The following is a 21,601-nucleotide window of genomic DNA, read 5'->3' as shown; positions in this document are numbered from 1 at the left end:
TGAGTTTTTTTTTTTTTTAATGTAGATGGATTCAAATTTTCCAAGCTCTTTTACCAACTTTCTTATGAGTGAGTCAGAAGATATTCTCTCTCAACCAAGTGATTCTAATCAATTAATTGATGACTTAACATGCTCGAATTTAAATGTTCATTCGTCAAAAAAATCACAAAGAAGTAAAAATTTCTCATTAGAGGAGGATTGTTTACTTGTCTCTGCATGGCTAAATACAAGCAAGGATCCAATTACAGGAGTTGATCAACAAACAAAACTGTTCTGGGCTCGCGTACATGCTTACTTTGTAGAGAATGGATGAAACTTGAATAATCGTTCACAAATAAGCATCTCAAGTAGATAGCAAGAAATAAATAGAGAAGTCAGTAACTTTATTGGATTTGTTACTCAAATTGAAAATCGTCAGCAAAGTGGAATGACCGAAGAATCAAGGGTAATGTTAATATTCATTTCTATCTTGAATTGTTTAACATATATTTTAACATTATTTAATTAATTTATTTTTTTACCAGATTAATGATGCTCGGCAAATGTATGCTTCTTGCGTTGGCAAACGATTTCAACTAGAACATTGTTGGGTTATCTTAAGAAAAGAACTCAAATGGCATTTTGAGCGTGCAAGTCAACATCAAAGGTCAAACAAGAAACAAAAAGGTCATGTCAATGCAAGTCCGGCTTCATCAACTCCATCTACCCCTGATTCTGTTAGTTTAGGAGAAGATAGTGAACCATTGATTTATCAAGATAGACCAATCGGTCAGAAGGCTGCAAAGGAACGACTTAAACGTAGACAAGGAAAAGATAAAGTTAGGGATGCAATTGTAACGAATCTGTTACAACAATTCAGGAATACTCTAGTTGAAATTGAGGATCAGAAGAAACAAGACAGAAAAATTATGTTAGAGCAACAAGCCATGCTGATTCAAAAAAGTCAAGAGAAACAAGAATTGGACAGGATTGAGAAAGAAGAAGAAATTATGAAAATGGATATTTCTAATTTGGATCCAATTTCTGTAGCGTATTTTCAAAATAGAAAGTTAGAAATTATGCAAAAGAGGGGTTTTGATTTTTAATTAACTTTGATTGATTTATTGTAATGTAATGTATTTTTAATTAAATATGTAGAAAATTCTTGGTTATTTTAAATACATTGTTATGAAATTGATATCAATTCGTAATACTTTTATAAGTTTGAATTTGAATTTACTTTTAAAAAATTAAATTTTTAACAATAACATATAAAACTTAAAATTAAAAATATTCATATAAATAAATTTTAAATTTAATTTTAAATTATATTTTTTAACTTTCATATTACTTCATTAATTTTATATTACTTTTATAAATTACTCATATTAATTATATAATTAATAACATCATAATTATATTATATATAAAATATCTAAATTAGTTATATAATTATATTAAAATTAATTTAACATGAAATATATTAAAATATAAATGACTTTTCTAAATAGCTTTTTACCATTGGAATACATATAATACAAAAAGCTATATTTATACTATTCAAAAAGTCATTTTCTTTATTTGGCTCTTCAAAATGGCATTTTCTATTGGAGATGCTCTTATAGTCATAGATGGAGTTGCAGTTAGAGGTGAGTAAAGCTTCTCATTTATGTAAATATAAGTATATTTTCAAACCGGCAAACTATAGTCTTTTCTAACTTGTAATATTCATCAATAATTATTATAGTTTTTTCACAATAATATTTGAACCGGCAAACTAGGTATTGCAGACAACTAAAGTTCTTTCAATCAAGAAAGAATAAATGCAGCTATCAATAAATATTCATATGGCAATCAGGCAAAATGAGTAAATCTGCAAAAAAAAAAAAAAAACCAGGCAGCTGGCAAAGTACCCGCAGTTGATTGTCAGAGAAGATTTTGGACCCATTAGAATCAGAAAATGAAAGAAAATGCGCGCAGGCTTCGTCGGTGGAATTTGCTATTAATTTATCTTTCTAACCACGATACTAGATTGATGCTTAGAACTTGTTTGTTTTCTGGAAAGTAGTTTTTGGGAAATTATTTTCCAAACTTTCCTGTGTTTATTTTTCATTAAGAAAGTTGGTCAACGGAAAACAATTTCCGATCAGCGGAAAACACTTTCTAGTCAATGAAAAACACTTTCCGGTCAACAGAAAACACTTTCCAGTCAATTTTAGTCAAAAAAAAATTTAACTTGGTTTTCAAGAAAGTGTTTTCCTTTTAGTTGTGTTTGTTTTCCGGAAAGTGGTTTCCGGAAAATCACTTTCCAAACTTTTTTGTGTTTGTTTGCCAGTAGGAAAGTTGGTCAATGGAAAACACTTTCCAGTAAAAGGAAAATTTGGCTTGGTTTTCAGGAAAGTGTTTTCCTGAAAAATTTGAGGGGAAAACACTTTCCGGAAGTTGTGAAAAATTTAGAAATGTCATTATTTGCTGATTATATCAAATTTGATCCTCAAACTTTTGATTGCTATATATATTTTGTTTTGAATATTTATTTTTCAATTTCATCTCTTAAAATTTTATTTTTATATTAACTTTGGTCCTTATTTTTATAATTGCTATTTGCTTTTTCCTTATCATTTTTTTATTAAAAACTTTTATTTATCAAATTTGATCCTCATTCTTTTGATTGTTACTTATTTTATTTGAAATAATTTATGAAATGTTGATTATTATTATTTTAATTTCTTCATTTTTCATTTTTTTTAATTTTTTAGATTTGATCCCTATTATTTTTGATTATTATTTATTTTATTTGAGATAATTTATGAAATTGTATTTTTTTTTTCAATTTCATTCTCATTCAACTTTTTAATTTGTAAGATTTGTTCCTCATTATTTTAATAAACTTAAGAAAAATAAAATATTAATAAGTTATTTTCCAGCTCATTTTTCATGACATAACCAAACACTGGAAAGTGTTTTTCAGTTCATTTTTCATAACACTACCAAACAACGGAAAATACTTTCCCGGAATTCACTTTTCAGGAATTCACTTTCCTGCAAATAAACGGAGCTTTAAATAAATTCATTGTCCGCTTCTTTTCTTTTAGTAAATCAAGAAATTTGTTTTTCTTGAAAGAAAGGAAATAAAAATGAGCAATGGAAACCACTGGCCCCAAAGGACTGCATTATATTCATATCCCACTACAGAATCCCACGTAAAGATCCTACATGTTCTTCACGAACATCCAGAAAATTAAATTAGATTTTATGTCTGATTGTCTTTTATAAAACAGTTTACACGAAAATATTTTATAAATTTCTCCATGTTTATTATTTCTTGAAATTATTTCTCTATATATATTAGCACGTTTTTTGTGCTTAGGCAATCCGGGCTGCACGTTTTTTGTGCTTAGGCAACGCCGCCCGATCGACCTGAATTTTTTGAAACCTCGGCATTACTCAGGCTTCACACATTCGGATTGGCCCTCTAGTTTTGTTCAAGAATATATATGTAGGGGATGATCAACACGTTTGAAAATAGTTCTGGCAGTGCAAAAATAATCCACAGAAAATAAAAATTCCCAAGATTTTCTTGGAAATATATCAAAATGAACTTAATACACGCAAAATAAGACGAAACATCCATCCCTCGTGTTCAAATAATAAATCAAAAGGATTTTAATTTTAATTTTAAATTTTTGTCAAAGAAATTAAAATTTATTTTATCTATTACGTCAAAGGGAGTGTTTTTAATTGAATAGTTTATATAAAACAAATCATTTATATTAATATAGTTTTTTATTTGAAAATGAAATTGCCGTCTATTTTGAAAAAAAAAGAATAACACTAAAAAACTTAAAATATCTAAAACACGAGGTTCCTCTAGGCAGGTTAGGCCGTAAACATTGCTTCGAACCTGTGTATAGATTTCGGGCTCTGTCTAGCTGAGGCCTCTAAAAGAGCAAGAAATCCATCCTTAAAAACCTATGAGAGAGTTCTCTGTCCTTTTCGACCTAAAAAAATAATAAAATAATATCAACGCAAAGAAAAGTCAATAGAAGTTGTTGTGACCAAACATTTTGCCCGATGTAAAGGCCCACGTGTGCACTATTGTATTTCAATTACCGCATGCTCAAAATGGCCTGGCGTCCTTCTCAAATCAATGCTGTTTACATCAATGGGCATCTTCCCTCGTGTAAAATGTGGAATATAAATTTTAATAATAAATAAATTGTTGTTTATATCACAAGCCACTGATTGATGCATTGCTTTCAAGTTTCCATCAGATCTATCATGCAGTTGGACGATCCCATCAAATCTTCTTAATCATTTATATTTGTTTTCTTCTTCTTTTAAATGGGGTTAGGATAATGGAAACTAAAGAGGTGGTTGTGACAGAAGTCTTCAGCAAACGCCGCCGGTCATGAACAAACTGCGGTGACTTTGGTGGCCTGTTTTTACGAAGAATATTTGGTCTCTTTCTGCGTTGCCTCAGTCTTTGGATTGGGAGAGAAATTACCACCGCTGTTCCTGACGAATGCCATTGGGTCACGACGACGGTGCCCGTCAAGGTATATCTTAGAGAACAATTTCCGGGATGCTTCCCGGATTCTTCATCAGGTCAGACAAGGTGGGCCTTCTCCCATTAGAAGACGGAAAGAAATAAAATAATTTTATTTTCCTCACTGGCAATAGGAAAGTTCCTAATTTAACCGAATTGGCAATTTCACATCGGATTAAGAAAAAAGAAAAGGAAAATACTTTCGAATCTAGTCAATCGATCGTACTAAATTCTCTCCAACCATTGAAAAGGAAGAATCAAACCTAAAAGATTTCTTTATGCCTCTAGTAAACACAGAAAAAGATCACATATCTATCATGTACTATACGATCATAGCTATCATGTGCTGGGCAGAGATTCATGCCATAAACTGTGAAAATAATTAACAAAAAATTGGATGACAGCCATATTCAATAATAACAGCTGTAAGGGAAAAAAGAAAAGAAAAAAAAAAGACCAACTTTCTTGGTGAATCAATTAAATTGTATTTCAAAGAAAAAAAAATTAAAAAAATCTGTACAGTGAGCTCAACAGGTTGAGCGTCCAATCATGACTGTAAAAAAAAATTAAATGAATAATATCAACATGTCGATGTTAATGAAAAGTTATCTTCCCAATTGCTTGCTTGAATCTCCTTCTCTGCTTTGACTCTGGCTCACCTAAGAGCGACCCAAAATCCAGAATCCGACCAATTGCAACATTGATCACTCGCCAGTTGCCGGATTCTGTCTGCTGCTGAGATCCAAGAAGAAGAATTTAATGAAGGAAAGACTAATCCCACTCCATCATCGGACAAAAACTCTGATCTTGGTGATGGTGATTGAATTGAAACCCAATCTGGGAAATCAAAATGGCATGTCGGTGAAGTTGATGACACTTCAATTTCTTCTCCCGATGGAGCAGTGCCCTTACCTTGATCAGCAACAAAAGGATGTTCCAGAAGCATGTCAGCAGTCCATCTTCGTTTAGGATCTTTGACAAAACACTTGGACAGAAAATCCTTGCCTTGTTGGGACAATTCTTCAGGTATTGTTGGCAACTCATCACCTTTCCCAATTCTGATCAACAATACAAACATATTGGTCCCTGGTTTGCAGCTCCACGCTGGTTTCCCTGTCAACATCTCAATAACAGCACACCCGAGAGCCCAAATATCAACCCCTGATTCGTACGCATTGTCGTTCACTGACTCGGGGGCCATGTATAGAGGAGTCCCTCTAATTTCCGCTCTCCCCTGTGCCTTTCCTGCTTTCCTTGCCAACCCAAAATCTGCGATTTTTACTTCTTCATTCTCAAACAACAATATGTTATCAAGTTTCAGGTCACAGTGAACAAAACCCTTGGCGTGGATATGACGCAGACCCTTAAGAATCGATCTTGCATAATCCTTGACATCTCGCTCTCGAAAGCAACCAAATTTGTTGAGTTTTTGTGATAAACTGCCTCCTTTAGCGTACTCCAGCAACAGATTGTATAGACGCTCGTTGTTTTCTTCAACAGTATGGCTGTCGCCGAAATATTGGATGATTTGAGGACAAGAACCAAGCTCCGTGACAACTGCCCTCTCGTTCTCGAGTAGACTAGTGTCAGATTCTGCGCAAGACTTCACTGCCAGCACCGAAGGATGTTGTTTGAGGGTTGCAAGATGAACCCTAGAAAAACTGCCGGATCCAATACACTGCCCTCTTGCCCACTCCATGACAGAAGGAAGGATCACAAGCGTGTGTTTTTGGAGTTTTTTTCTTTCTTTTTGTGGAAGGAAAAATCGGAAAGCGAGGGTTTATAGAGGGGAGGTCTTCCGATATGAACACGGACCGCGTAGTTAGAGATCAGCCGTGTCTAATATTAACTGTTTGTCGGGTACCCATAAAACATCAAACACGTGTTTTATATTTACTCGGATTTTTTAATATTACATCCGTTGTATTCAATTTCCTAAAAAAGAAAAGAAAAAAAAAAAGAAAGAGAGAGGAAATTCTAGCGTCAATCATTGAAGAGTTAAAACAATAAACCTTGCACGATTTATTTATTTTTTATTAATAATAAAATAGAAGTTAATCTTGAAAAAAATAGAAATAGTTCACCAGTTTAAAATTGAGAATAAATATTTCAGATTTCAAAAAACTTTACATTAGAATCTTCTTTTGTCCCTGTCGAAGTTATTGATAAAAACATGAAGAGAAAGTCTTTTATAATGATTGTTAAATGTGTTTAATAATAAACTATAATTAATAATCTAGAATAATTGCATTCATTAACATATTTATGTCATGTGTTGATTATATAGAATTCAGGTGTTGATTTTATGGAAAAGTCATGCATTTTGAAGATATGGACCGTACGTGGAATCAATTAAAGAAATAGATCAGGCTTGGGCGATTAGTTTATTACATTTTATCTTCTAATGTAATTAAATAATTAGAATAAATTCTACATGCAGTCCTTTTATTTTAAGATCTTCTAGTATGGATAATCACTTACAAAAACTAGAATATTTTTCATTTAAATCTTTAACAATAATATATATATATATATATAAAACAAATAAAATCATTCACCAATAAATCTAAACCCTCAAAATTAAATTCCTATACAACTATTAATATTTGGCATTACATTTCGAAAGCTTTTAAAAAAATTATATTTTTTTTGTTTTAAATTAATATATTTTTGATGTTTTTAAATTATTTTGATATACTAATGTCAAAAATAATTTTTTTTAAATATATATTATTTAATATATTTTAAATAAAAAATATTTTAAAAAATAATTAAAAACTATATTTCCAAACACATGTGTATAATAATCTGAAAACTATAATGAGTCACATCATGGAATCAAGAGAATATTCTCTACCTAGGATGCTTAGTAATTAAGAAATGAAAGGAGTCACAGACATTCATATAAGGGAGTATTTGAAAATATTGGTTTAAAATATTTTTTATTTAAATTATATTAAAATTTTATTTTTTTTAAAAATTATTTTTAATATTAACATCTAAAAGTATAAAAAATTAATTTCAAATAAAAAAAATTTAAATTTCTAAAAATTGCATCAATCCCACTTTAAATCATTTACCGTGGTTGTTTGTGTTTTATAAAATATATCCATAGCTTTTTCTATTATAATTAATTAAAATAATTACATTTAAGTAATATATTTATGCCATGCGTTGATTTTATAGAAAAGTCAAACACTTTGGGAACCTTCTTTAGTCCTCTGGAAGTCATATATAGAGAGAGGGAGTCTATAGATCAGCGGAGAGTGGAAGGAAGTTGACAATTACATGTGTTCATACGCAACCACATATACTGCTGCATATAAATTACTAGTTATATCACTATATGTCAGCTCGGAATTTTTTAAATCTATTTTTTATTTTATTTTATAATAATAAAGATAGATATTTATAAGAAATATAAAAAAATAAGATTATAAAGGAGAATTGTTTTTTTTCAAAATTATGTTTTTTGATTCATGTAATTTCTTTCCTTTAACAACTAAACAATTTTTTTTACATTAAATAAAAAAACCAGCAATAATAATAAAGAAATATTCGAAAAAAGCTATAATGATTTAAACTAAAAATAAAAAAAATATTTTTAATTAAAAACCTAACTTTCCTATTTATGCATTTCTTTTTGAACTTGACATAATTTTTTTATAAGTATTTTTTTTAAAGCAAAAACATTATTATAATTGTTAAAGCAAGTTTTAATTAAAAAATTAAAAAATCATCTGTTATTCCTTTTTTATGCATTTTTATGAAAATTTCTAAGAATAATAAATTTGAAGAAACTATATAAAAAATAAATATTTTACTTTTATTCGAATATTAATGAGAAAATCATTTTAAAAAATTTCACAAATTAGACTAATATATAATTATTCATAAATCACTCAATAATCTCATCATAAAATAAATATAATCTTCTTAAAAACAATGATGTAATTGGGAAGCTGTTAAAATATTCTTTTAATAATGTTTTTTTAAAAACCTTTTATTATTTTTTTAAATGAAAGGATGAGATGTCTAAGAAAAAAGTTCAAGCATGTCTAGCCCAAGAAAAAAGCCGAAAACACATGTTTGTGAAAGCAGATGTTCATGCATCTAATTTTTTTAATTAGTAGACAACATGTTCTCTGTTTTTTAAATTTTTTATACAACAGACATCTCGTTACCTACTTGGACAAGCAATGAGTCATCTATTGGTTGATTTTTTGGTAATCTTTGATGGCTAGAATGTTAAGTTCTAAATTATGAACCTTAAAAACTCAATTTTCAACATGTTTTTACTTAAAAAATACTTCAACAAAAAAAAAAAAAAACATCACAAGGCCCTCATTAAACACATTTAAAATACAAAAACAAATCTCTTATAATCACCCTAGAAAACCAAAATCCAAATAAATTCAAAGCAACTTTTCAAGTCATGATTTACTTTTCATAACATGTTTAAGAAAAATGTTGTCTTTATTAAATCTTTTTCTCCAAGATAAATTTATTAACATCAAAATCAGCATTTTAGTAGCTAAAATATGGTCTACCGAACACTTTCTCTTCTCTTTTATTTCTAGTGAATCTTTCTTCTTCCATACTCAATGGACTAAAATGTAAATCATATAAAGTTGAGGACTTAAATATGAGACTTTCTAAATATAAGGATAAAAAGTAAAAAATTCATGCATCAAATGGAAGTTTTTACTCCCATGAACATTAAAAAAAGAAAAGGGCCTTTTTCATTTGTGTTAAATTTGATCCTATTGTTTTAAATTTTTAATTGATAAAATTACATTATATTTTATAAAATCAAACATCAATTTAATATCAAGATATTTTTTTATATTACAAATATATCATAGAACATAAAATAAAACAAATTTAGATTTAAAATCATGAAAACTTGATGAAATTAAAAAGAAAAATTAAAGTAACCAAAATCTAATAATTATTCAAAAACTTAAAAAAAAAAAAAAGTCCAACTAAGTCCCTGTAAAATAAACTGGAATATACCTTGTTTTTAAATTTATTTTATAAATAATTATAATCATAATATTTACAATCTCAGAAATGGAGCTTCAACTCATCACTCTTACAAATATTGTATAATATTCTAACATCCATTTCATACTAAATTTTGATTTGATCACAAAACAATGGAATCACCTTGATCTACGAGGCTTCCTGAAGATCGTTTATGGAATCAATACAATAAATAGGCCTCGTTTGTTTGCTGGAAAGTAGTTTTTTTTTGGAAAGTAAATTCCGGGAAAAGTGAATTCCGAGAAAGTATTCGATGTTTGGTAGTGTAATAGAAAATAACTGGAAAATACTTTCCAGTGTTTGGTTATGTCATGGAAAATAAGCTGGAAAATAACTTATTAACATTTTATTTTTCTCAAGTTTATTAAAATAATAAGAAACAAATCTTACAAATTAAAAAGTTGAATGAGAATGAAATTGAAAAAAAAATATATAATCATAATTTCAAATAAAATAAATAAACTATCAAATCTAAAAAAATAAAATTAAATAATAATAATCAACATTTCATATATTATTTCAAATAAAATAAGTAACAATCAAAAGAATGAGGACCAAATCTGATAGATAAAAATTTTTTCAATAAAAAAATGATAAGAAAAAAAGCAAATAACAATTATAAAAATAAGGACCAAAATTAATATAAAAATAAAATTTTAAGAGATGAAATTGAAAATAAATATTAAAAACAAAATATATATAGCGATCAAAAGTTTGAGGATCAAATTTGATATAATCAGCAAATAATGATATTTCTAAATTTTTCACAAATTCCGGAAAGTATTTCCCCCCAAATTTTTTAGAAAAACACTTTCCTGAAAACCAAGTCAAATTTTTCTTTTACTGAAAACCATTGACCAACTTTTCTAATGGCAAACAAACACAAGAAAATTTGGAAAGTGATTTTCCCGGAAACCACTTTTCCGGAAAAACAAACACAGCTAAAGGGAAACATACTTTTCCTGAAAACCAAACCAAATTTTTCATTGACTAAAATTGACTGGAAAGTATTTTCGTTGACCGGAAAGTGTTTTCCATTGACTAAAAAGTATTTTCTGTTGACCGGAAAGTATTTTCCGTTGACTAACTTTCCTAATGACAAACAAACACAGGAAAGTTTTGAAAACTGGTTTCCGGAAATCAGTTTTCAAGGAAAACAAACGAGGCCTAGATCAGGCTTGGGAAGCCATGGGCGATTTGATATATATATATTTTATATTATTTTAAGATCTTAGTCATCCATATCAAAACTAGTGTATTCATAAATTATTTTTTATTTGTTTGAATTATTTTTTATATTTTTAAATTATTTTGATATATATATATATCTTCAAATAAAAAATACTTTTATAAAATATATAATATTATTTCTATTACAATAAGTTGGGTCTAAAAGAAGATTTACGCAGCCACATAGAAAGTTCTTAAGCAATCGTTCAAAGAGAATATCCCTTCTCAAGCAAGTAAGAAAATATCCCTTCTCACGTAAGTAACCTGAGGGATATAAAGTTTTCTTTCTCCTTCGTCTAGATGAGTTGAAACTGAAATTATCCCAACAAAGGAATTTACCTTAAAGCCACCCCCAAGCAAAGCTGCGACACATGAATAAATCCCTCACGTGCTGCCCTCTTCTGGGCCACTGACTATTAAAAACTTTGAATACAAATATATAACACTAACAAATGGAAAATATCAACTCTCTTTAACTATATTTCATTATAAAGATTTTGCTTCGTACTGTACACTAATTCTTTGAATGTTTTTTTTACTTGTTAATATAAAAACTATATTTTAAAAAAATTATATTTTTAAATAAAAAAATAATTTAAAACACAGCAGATATAACAAACAATACTATACCCAATTAGCTACCAATCATGACTGTTTTCATAAGCTAAAAATCAGTCTGCTAAATACATCTCTCTGCCTGGAATTCTAATACAAAATCTTTTCAAGGTTATATACATTTAATAATAATAATAATAATAATCGAATCTCGATGGTTTGATATAACTTATCAAAAATATAAAGAAAATATCTCCCCAGTTGATTGAATCTTTTTCTCTGTTCCGGCTCTATCTCATCTAACATTGACCCAACAACAAGAATCACACCAATTGCAACTCTGATCACCTGCCAGTTCCCGGATTCTATCCGCCGGTGAAGTCCAACAAGACGAATTTAACGAAGAAGATATCGATTCCACTTTCCCATCAGACCATAACTCTGATCTTGGCGAAGATGGTGATTGAGAGGAAGCCCACTCTGAGAAATTAAAATGACATCTCGGCGATGTTGACAGCTCTTTGCTTTCTTCTTTCAATGGAACATTTCCTTGAAATTTGTCAGCAACAAAAGGATGTTTCAAAAGCATATCAGCAGTCCATCTTTGTGTAGGATCTTTGACGAAGATCTTCGACAAAAAATCTTTGCCTTGTTGGGACAGTTCTTCAGGTATGCTTGGCAATTCATCTCCGTCTCCAATTCTGATCAGCAACCCAAACATATTGGTTCCCGGCTTACAATTCCACGCCGGTTTCCCGGTCACCATCTCAACAATGGCACACCCAAGAGCCCAGATATCGGCTCCCGACTCGTATTCATTATTGCTGACTGACTCCGGTGCCATATAAAGAGGAGTTCCTCTAATTTCCACTCTCCCCTGTTTCTGCCCTGTTTTCTTTGCCAGCCCAAAATCTGCAATCTTCACTTCACCATTCTCAAACAACAATATATTATCAAGCTTCATGTCACAGTGGACAAATCCCTTTCCGTGAACACAACTCAGACCCTGCAGTATCGATCTTGTGTAGTCCTTGACATCACCTTCTTGCAAGCAACCACCAGACTTCTTGAGCTTGTAAGATAAGCTTCCTCCCTTAGCATACTCCAACAGCAGATTATATAAGAATTCATTGTTTTCTTCAGTAGCTTGACAGTCGCCAAAACATTGGATGATTTGTGGACAGAAGCCAATTTCATTCAAAACTTCCCTCTCGTTCTCGAGCAAGGTGGTGTCCGATTGGTTGCAGGACTTCACTGCCATCACTGCAGGATACGTAGAGGATGAATTCTTAGATGTCGCAAGATGGACTGTAGATGAACTGCCATAGCCAAGGCAACCTCCTCTTACCCACTCCATGTTTGTTTAGCGTTTTTAGAAACTGGAATAACCGTGTTGAGTGAGAAGAAAAGAGGAAACGGTGGTTTATATAGGGATCTTTTCCCATGTGGAAACGGACAGCGTGGTCATAATGTTTGGGCCCAATTGTTTTTTTTTTCCTTCTCAAAACCGGATCCAAATCCAATATAATAATATTACAATTAGGATTCTGAAAAAATAAAATAAAATAAAATTGAAGAGTGCTACCGATAACAAAATCTTGGACAAAGGATATGCTACTACACCAACTATGCTTATATGCCAATCACATACCGGAATTAATTCTCTATTGGACTTTGAACCTATCTATTTTCTAGAATAATTTCGTATTAGAATTCATAAGAAAAATTCAATAACTGATATTGTGATAGCAATTTTTTTTAAAAAATAATTTTTATTTAAAAATATATCTAAATAATATTTTTTTATTTTTAATATCAGCAATAAAGTATGAGTAAATAATATTTTTAATAAACAAGCCACGTTTTCAAAGAAGCTCGTATTCAAATAGTAATGAGATAAAATTGTATCAATCTCTATATATATCCATCCATGTATATACATAATTAGCTAGATGCTTGCATTCATGCATTTGAAGTGAAGTTATTAGAATATTCTCTTTATCAATTACTCTATCTTTTGCACTTAAAACCGCAATCGCTTTTGCAAGCATTGCTTAGTTAATTACAAGAAAGCCACGGCTCATAAAATATGGGAAAATAATTTTTTTTTATTATGAAGAAAAAAAACCTCTACGGATACAGCACATACGCAATTTGTTCAAAATTATGAACAGATTATACGTAACATGTGGTAGAAGTATGAAGACCATATAAATAATATTCAAATTTCCTGTTTTCCTGGCGTTCAATTAAAGATTATACATGTTGCACGGTACCAAAATGTTACACTGGCAATTAAAGATTATATATAATATCACTATTTTATATTATGTTGATATGCCTTGCGTCAAAAATTATTAGAGGATAGGCTTATTTTTAAAATTTTCCCCATCTGCAGAGGTGCGAAAATCTAATTAATTGGAATGAATATTCATATTAGCCGTGTATGACTGCATCTCCTCTAGGACTAGCAAGAAAATAAAAAATAAAAATATTAAGGGAATATAGTTTAACTAATCAGATTTTAAGTTTGGTCTTTAAAAATCAATAATTCAAGTCTTACAAATCTTAGAACAACTGGAGACTTACGTAATTATTAATTTTATGACATTTAAAAATTAATTGAGATATTCATAAATTAGCTTAGATGTTTATATTAATAAAAATAATAATAAAAAAATAAAATTCCAGAGAAAGAGATTGGATATATCATATGCAGGTATTAATGTCAAGAAAAAGGTTGGCATAAATGCAGGCATGTTGCAGGATCCCTCGATTTCAGCTGCATGATAAAAGTACCAAGTTTCTGAAATAAGAATGCCAACTTGTGTTCGCAGTGGCCATCAATCTGTAAAAACATGCAGTAGAGAGAGATACCACGTTTGTATTGTATGGTCGATCTGCTGCAGCAGCCGACCTGAGGCATCACATGTTTTCACGTTGGACCCTACAATTATTATTATTGAAAGAAATTGAATGAGGCGGTGAAATTCCGGTACCCAAAAACACAATAGTTCAAGACTCGTAAGGATTATAGATTACAATCTATAGTGTTTTTTTTTTTCCTTTTGCTTAAGGGTTTTTTTTTTTTTTTTCAATTCTATTCTTTTCATGTGTTGATTGATTTAAAATTGGACCTTGTTTGCCACTTCACTTTAGATTCTCATGGGGCCGGGGGGAAAAATATGATGCTCCATTGGTGCTTGGTTTAGAAGAAAAAAAATCAATATAATTGATTTAAAGTAATTAAATTCTCGAGGGATGAATTCAAAAATTATTAATTCAATGATTGATTTGAAAAAAAAAAAAAAGTTATAACTCATGTATAGCATGTGCCAACACATAAAAGAGACCGTTGCAATTTAACGTCATGTTCGATGGCCTTCGACATCCAATTCCATCCTTCCTTGGTGTCACCCGACTCATCTCATTGTGGTCTACCTCCATGTGCGGTGCAAGTCAACGGAGACCTTTTGTTTTGCTTCGACAAACCATTATTCTTTTCTCTCTCTCTCTCTCTCTCTTCTTACCTTGATTTCCACGTCAAGCACTCTTTATAAAACAAAAATGGGTTGTCAAATCTTTTTTAGTATCAAATTTGATCTTTATTATTTTTACCAACCTTTTTTTTTCAAATCCGTCATTCAATATTTTATTTGTTGGAAATTGAGTTTTTTATTTTTTTTTTATTTGTCTTCTATGAGATAATCCTAGTCTTAATGACTCATTTCATTAGTTTTTCAAGTTCATCCAGGTTTGCTATGGTCATTTTTTTTTTTTTTTTTTTAAATATTTTTTTTTTCAATTTTATCCTTCCAATTTTGATTTGTTGGGAATTAATTTTTGTAATTTTTTTTTTATTTTTCTTCTATGAGATAATCACAGTCTCATAACCTGAATTATGAATTTGGAGAGTCCTCTCAAGTTGACTTGGGTTGGATTTTTTTTTTTTTTTTCTTTTAAAAAAATAATTTTATTTTTTAATTTTATTCTTCAATATTCATTAGATTGATTGAAAATTATGATTTGTCATGTTTTTTTATTCTCTTTTTATGAGGTTATTTGAATCTCATGACTTGGATTATAGATTTGGTAGTTGCCTCGAGTTGTCTCGAGTTTTTATTTGTTGTTTTTTTAAATAGAATTTTTTTTCTTTACAGTTTCATCCTTCAATATTTGGTTAGTTATTAATTAGGTTTTTAAATTTCTTTCATTTTTTTTATGAAGTTATTTAATTTTTATAAATCATGTTGCGGGTTTGACTAAAACTTTTTTATTGGTATTTTGTTAAATTAAACTTTTTTTTTATTTACTTTTCTGTTTAACATTGGGTTTACAGGGAATTAAAGTTCATACTTTCTTTTGATATTTTTATTCGATGTTATCTTGTTTAACATCTTGATTAAAATTATGTACCAATACACACACAGAGAGTACACACACACACAGAGTACATATCCACATAAGAAAAATCTGTATTTGTAGAAGAAACAGTGGAGGAGGTTTTGGTAACGAAATCCCAATTCCCAAAGCTTGAGTCACGTGCTTCAAACTATGCGTATCTTGAGGTTCATCACTAGTTGATGAAAGCGAAGGCAGATCAACATGAACTTGCAAGTCTCCGTGTGAACACATTATATACAAGTGTTGGTGGGACCAGATATTTTAACTATGCGTTCGCTGGACCTAACTAACTAATGCCATTCTTGGCTTATATGCATGCGGTCGCTTTCCCTTACACGGGAAGTTTGAGACACAGTTCCTTCACAAATATTCTAAAGTTTCGTTTCTTACTTCTCCTCAAGTATGCTCCAAGATTTTTTATAGACTAGGCTAACTAGACCAACCCCCGTACTAATGCGTGGAGCTCTAATTTAATTTCTAATGCAAGAGAAAGAGAAGAAGTCGATCTTGCTCTAGTTGGAAAATACGTAAATATTTTATTTTCAATGTTTTTTTAATTCTATTTATGTATTTATTTATTTATCTTAGAGGTTAATGATTTTGATTATTAAGTACATATGATCGTTTTTTTTTTGTAAATGTATCATGTAAATATAACTTATTTATTTAAAATCTAAAAGGAAAAATAAATTAAAGATAAATTATAATAATATCTTTGAAGTATTATGAAATTATAAAAACAATTCAAGATATTAATTACAATCTTAAAAATATTAAGCTAAAGAAAGAGGGTGTTAATTAAAATTAAATTTTAATGAAAAAAAAGATCAAGTGTTGTTGGACGGCCGCACTTTTGGTTATATTTTTTTAGAAAAAAAGAGTGCATGACCTCTATTGTTTTTTTTTTTTTTATATTTTAACGAATGATACATTGCCTGTTGAAGCATTTTTCGATCACCATTGGTGATGGAAAAATCAAGGACGAAATCACTTTAAAAACCCTTATCAAACCAAATTAAAAACAAAATTCACGGGTTTCAATTTATATTTTCTAGGCATGTTTAAAGGGAAAAATCACACTCATTAAACTATCATCTTTAAGTCGGGATTATTGATACCAAGCTTAAAGCATCTCCAATGAAAAATACTATTTTAAAAAGTTAAATTCATAAAATAGCATTTTGAATAAGTATAAATATATCTTTTTTTACAATATCTATTCCAATAAAAAAAAAACTATTTGAAGAGCCAATCATATTGTAATGGAAGAAGCTAGTGTTTTATTATTTTTTAATAAGTTTAATGTTATTTTTTTTCATATGACTATATTTAATTGGTTTATTTTTTTAGTGGTCCCACTTTGTTGGTTTTGGCTTTTTTGAAAGATATGTAGGAATAACACTTTGGGAAAAGAAAATGTATTTTAACATTTTGTTAATTAACTCTTCTTTTGGAGTGTGCAAAATAAATATAAAAGAGCTAAAATAATATTTTGCTTTCTATTTAGCACACCCATTAAAAGATGCTCTTAGCTTTTTTTTTTTTTTTTTTTTTTTTTTTTATGGCCAAAATTTGATCGATTTAAAACTTTTTCTCTTGTATTCTTTTTCAACGACTTTTTGTCATTTCCCTCGAGATCTAGTGTAACTACATGGCGAGAAGATGGAGTTTTGGACTGAAACATATAAATCTATAAAAACATGAATCATATATGTATTTTTTAAAACTTGAGGGATGAAATTACAGTTTTCCACACCTTTATGAAATAAACAACTTTATTATTTGTTTATTTTTTTGTTAATTTTGATTCTTCATTGAGAATAACCAAAATTCAATTCAATAAAACCAAACTTTAATTTAACATCATAATATTCCAAACACATCAAATATACAAGATCATGCAAATAGAAATGGATCTTAACATAGAAAACCATCGTCAATGATAAAATTAATGAAAACTTTCAAGTACCTAGAAAGGAAAAAATTAACTATGACTAGCGACATGAAGAGTAAAATCCACACTAAATCAAGAACTGAAAACCCAAACTTTTTAGTTTGTTTTATAACTATAATAATAGTTCTTATACATGTGCTGACAACAATGAGGAAGAAACATCTTTTTTTTTTTTTTTTGTAGATATCCTGTTTGTTTAAATAACATGGTGTGTGTGTGTGTATACTTGAAAAGAATGTAAATACTTAAGAAATTTTGAATTTATTTTAGATTTAATAAGAAGATATATAAAAAAAAATAAAAAATACACGTTTCACAAAAATCTTGCTAATACATGTTGGATGGTGATAGCATGCACGAAACAACACAAAACAATTTTTGCGTCCTCCCGAGGCTGAGCTAAACACTGAGTTTTTATATGGAAACATGAAAATACTTTTCCGTATGCATATTAACACTAGTAATTTTTTATAAATTTTTTGTGTAGAAGATGCATCATTACAATATTTGAATGAAGATACTTTTTATTTTAACACTTTCTACATGAACACCTAATACCACCTATAGTCAAATTTATGAGAATAGATGTTGCGAAATTAATAAAACCCTGAAACCCGTTACAATAATCCATCCTCCACAATCATTGGGGTGAATCTCGATACATCCATGAACGATCATCCATGATTTCTATCGAACCTCTATAAAATTATGATGACAACATGTAAATGTTAGGTAAATAAATTTGTAAAAATATTAGTTTACCTCGAGATTATAAAACAAACTAATTACAACTTCTCATAAATATTAAATATTCATTATCATTAATTATCAACATCCATACAAATTAATACATATAAATTTACGGAAATTACAACTCCACAATACTATTGATAAAAATTAAAATGGACTCATTAAACATGCTATTAATTATTTCAAAACAACACATGTAAGCGGTAATTCAAAAAAGTATAAATATACATTCATATACCACAAGTTTGTTTGATAAATAACAATAAAACATGTATATATACTAACAAAATACATATACTAAAAAAAATAATAAAATTAACATTTAAATGTTAAAATTTTAAAAGATAGAATTACTTATAAAAACTAATAAAATCCATCGGTAAATCAAAATACAGATGTTAGCTGTGACCACAAAACTTCAAAAAATATGACTTGTTGTGCTGAAAAAAAAAAGATATTTTTTAAAGGGTGATTGTTTGCAACAGGGAAGGGTTGAGATAGAAAAAAAGAAAAGAAAAAAGAAAAGAAAAGGATCAACAGAGTAAAATCCACACTAAATCAAGAACTGAAAACCCAAACTTTTTAGTTTGTTTTATAACCATAATAATAGTTCTTAGCTGCAACAACAAGGAAGAAATATCTTTTTTTGTAGATATCTTATTTGTTTAAATAACACACACACACACGTATACACACACACCTGAAAGGAATGTAAATTCTCGAGAGATTTTGAATTTATTTTAGATTTAATAAGAAGATATATAAAAAAAAAAAAATACACGTTTCACAAAAAATCTTGCAATACATGTTGGATGGTGATAGTACGCACGAAACAACACAAAACGATTTTTGCGTCCTCCCGAGGCTGAGCTAAACACTGAGTTCGTATATGGAAACATGAAAAGATTTAGCAGTTGAGCCAAAAAGAAAATCTGAATCGCCGCCAAAATGTCAATTTTAGCTTTGGGAAATCGAGGAGAAATGGTGGGATTCTGTTTGTCGGTTTAATGGATTAGTCACTTGAGCTGGTCAGATACATAGAACCGTTGGTTAAGCCGACGGTGTGACCTCGCTGTGCAGGTCAAACTCATGGGTGAATGAATGGGTCTAAAAATCCAAAAAAAAGGTAGCCAAAACCCGCCAGACATTGCAAATTCTAAGGCCACCAAATGAGGACTGCGATGCTGCAGCAGTCAATTTCCCATATCTGTGCTCCTTTTCAAGGTTCTCCTTTATGTTTACGTGATTTTTCTCAGCCTTCGAGTGGCGTAATACGTGCCTGTGACCCACTAGCCAGCCGTCTTTGATTTGACTCCCCAACACTGCACTTCCTCTGGTCTTCCTCTCCCTTGCTCATAACCAAAGGTTACCTTTTTTTTTTTAGTTTACCGTGGGTGTCTGGACCAGTTTGCGTGCACCTCGACCCAAAAGTTATCTCTTGAGCTAGGGTTTAGCTGTATTTACAAATTATCGGTAAGTTTTTTTTTTATTTTACGTGAATGTCTGGGTCAGCTTGCGCGCACCACGACTAATCCCACAGTTCACTGAATATCCTGCAAACTCAGTAAGCATGTAAGGCATCATGAAAATGACATGTATGCACAGTGAGGTTTGGAACCCTGATGCAAAGAAAAAAATAAATCTCTTTTACTGCTAGACTAAGACCACGAGTGCAGGGTTTTCGTTTTGCTTTGACTGGTGGAGCATCGTGCTTGAATGGGCCCAAACGGCGATTATTAAATTGAACGGAGGCAACTCTGGCTCGTACAAGGTGGATTTGATCCATCAATCATGGGGTCTTTCTGTAGTGTTATTGAGTATAATATATGCAGCCACTCGTGGGTTGAGCTCAAGTTTGAAAGAATTCTCAAGAAAATTAGAAAAGCAAGAAGGGATGGATCATGTCCATAGTTCTGGATTTGATTTTCTTTTCCAGTCAACAGAAGCATATATATTAAACAAAGTTTGCTGGAGACACTGTCCTTATTGAATATAAAGATTCCTTTTTCATAGTTGTTAGCAGCAGGGAAATCCAAACCAAGGTTAACATGAACAAATATACTAAAAAAACCAAGGTTTTTAATTACTAGATGCTTCTATGTTCATATTTCCTTCATTTTTTTTTTATTTCATCCTCATCCTTTTTATAATTTTTAATTTAGTCATTTTGTGGCCTAATTCTATGAGATACGTTTTAAAATTGTAGTAGAATTTTTTTATATCTTTATAAAAAATGAGACAACCACAATATAAAGCACAAAGAAAATGCATGGTAAATCTCAAAGTTTTTAAAATTTTTATTTGGATTCAAAAGTTTATTTTATTTATTTTTTAGTTTCTTAATTTGGAGAGATGAGAGAGAAAGTTACCTGAAAATAATGGTGAATGAGAAATAAAATTGTTGATTGACCATATTTCGACAATAAAAATGATCGATCTTGATGTCAAAAGGTTACATTCAACATGAAAAATTTGATGATAGTGGTTTTTTTTTTCTTATAAACATGTCTTAAAAAATAGATTGGTGTTAATTTAGATTTTTTTGATCTGGTTGATTTTAATTTTTTTAAGTGATTTTAGGGTGCTTGAGGTTGGTATGTGGTTTCTAAAGGTTTTTATGGTGTTATTAAAATGTTTTTAAGTGAAAATAGATGGAAAAATAGAATTTTAGACCAACATCCTTTGATGTACTAGCCAACACAATAATTATTAGATTTTAGGATAGCAGTTTAGTAGGCGACATGTTGCCTGCCACTGCAAGTGCAACCTATTGTCATTTAAAAAAAAAAATAACTGAACGACATATCGTCATTCGTTTCTTTAAAACAAAACCTAAGCGCAGGCTAGACATGCTTGGACATTTTTTTTATTTTAAGTATTTTCAAAAAAATTTCAATTAATACTATTTTTTGTACCTTTTATTCTTTTAATATTTTTTTTAAGGTTTTTAGTGCCTTTTTTTACTTATTATTATTATTATTATTATTATTATTATAATATTTCTAAAAGATTATTGAGATTTATCTTTTAAATTTTTTTTCTTTTATATTTGATATAAATAAATTATATTTTTATGATGCATTTATAAAAATAAAAATCATTCATCTAATATAAAAATATAATTTTATATTAGA

At 29.6% G+C, this 21,601-nt stretch overlaps 2 protein-coding genes across 2 annotated transcripts; both read right to left on the bottom strand.

The window, feature by feature from the left end:
• Nucleotides 1-4,973: 4,973 nt before the first annotated feature.
• On the bottom strand, nt 4,974-6,300 carry LOC118045821 (mitogen-activated protein kinase kinase kinase 20). Its single transcript, XM_035054537.2, has one exon. The coding sequence runs from the start codon at nt 6,225-6,227 to the stop codon at nt 5,184-5,186; it is 1,044 nt and encodes a 347-aa protein (XP_034910428.1). The 5' UTR covers nt 6,228-6,300; the 3' UTR covers nt 4,974-5,183.
• A 5,114-nt stretch (nt 6,301-11,414) lies between these two features.
• LOC118045820 (mitogen-activated protein kinase kinase kinase 20) lies at nt 11,415-12,743 on the bottom strand. The gene has a single exon (XM_035054535.2). The coding sequence runs from the start codon at nt 12,714-12,716 to the stop codon at nt 11,655-11,657; it is 1,062 nt and encodes a 353-aa protein (XP_034910426.1). The 5' UTR covers nt 12,717-12,743; the 3' UTR covers nt 11,415-11,654.
• Nucleotides 12,744-21,601: the final 8,858 nt, after the last annotated feature.

The sequence above is a fragment of the Populus alba genome, chromosome 5 (genome assembly GCF_005239225.2).
Source record: "Populus alba chromosome 5, ASM523922v2, whole genome shotgun sequence".
Lineage (NCBI taxonomy): Eukaryota > Viridiplantae > Streptophyta > Magnoliopsida > Malpighiales > Salicaceae > Populus > Populus alba.
The sequence above is the reverse complement of the archived record's forward strand: the minus strand, read 5'-3'. Positions and strand labels throughout refer to the sequence as shown.

Coding starts and splice junctions, on each gene's coding strand:
- LOC118045821 (XM_035054537.2), bottom strand. CDS start 6,227: ATGGAGTGGGCAAGAGGGCAGTGTATTGGATCCGGCAGTTTTTCTAGG.
- LOC118045820 (XM_035054535.2), bottom strand. CDS start 12,716: ATGGAGTGGGTAAGAGGAGGTTGCCTTGGCTATGGCAGTTCATCTACA.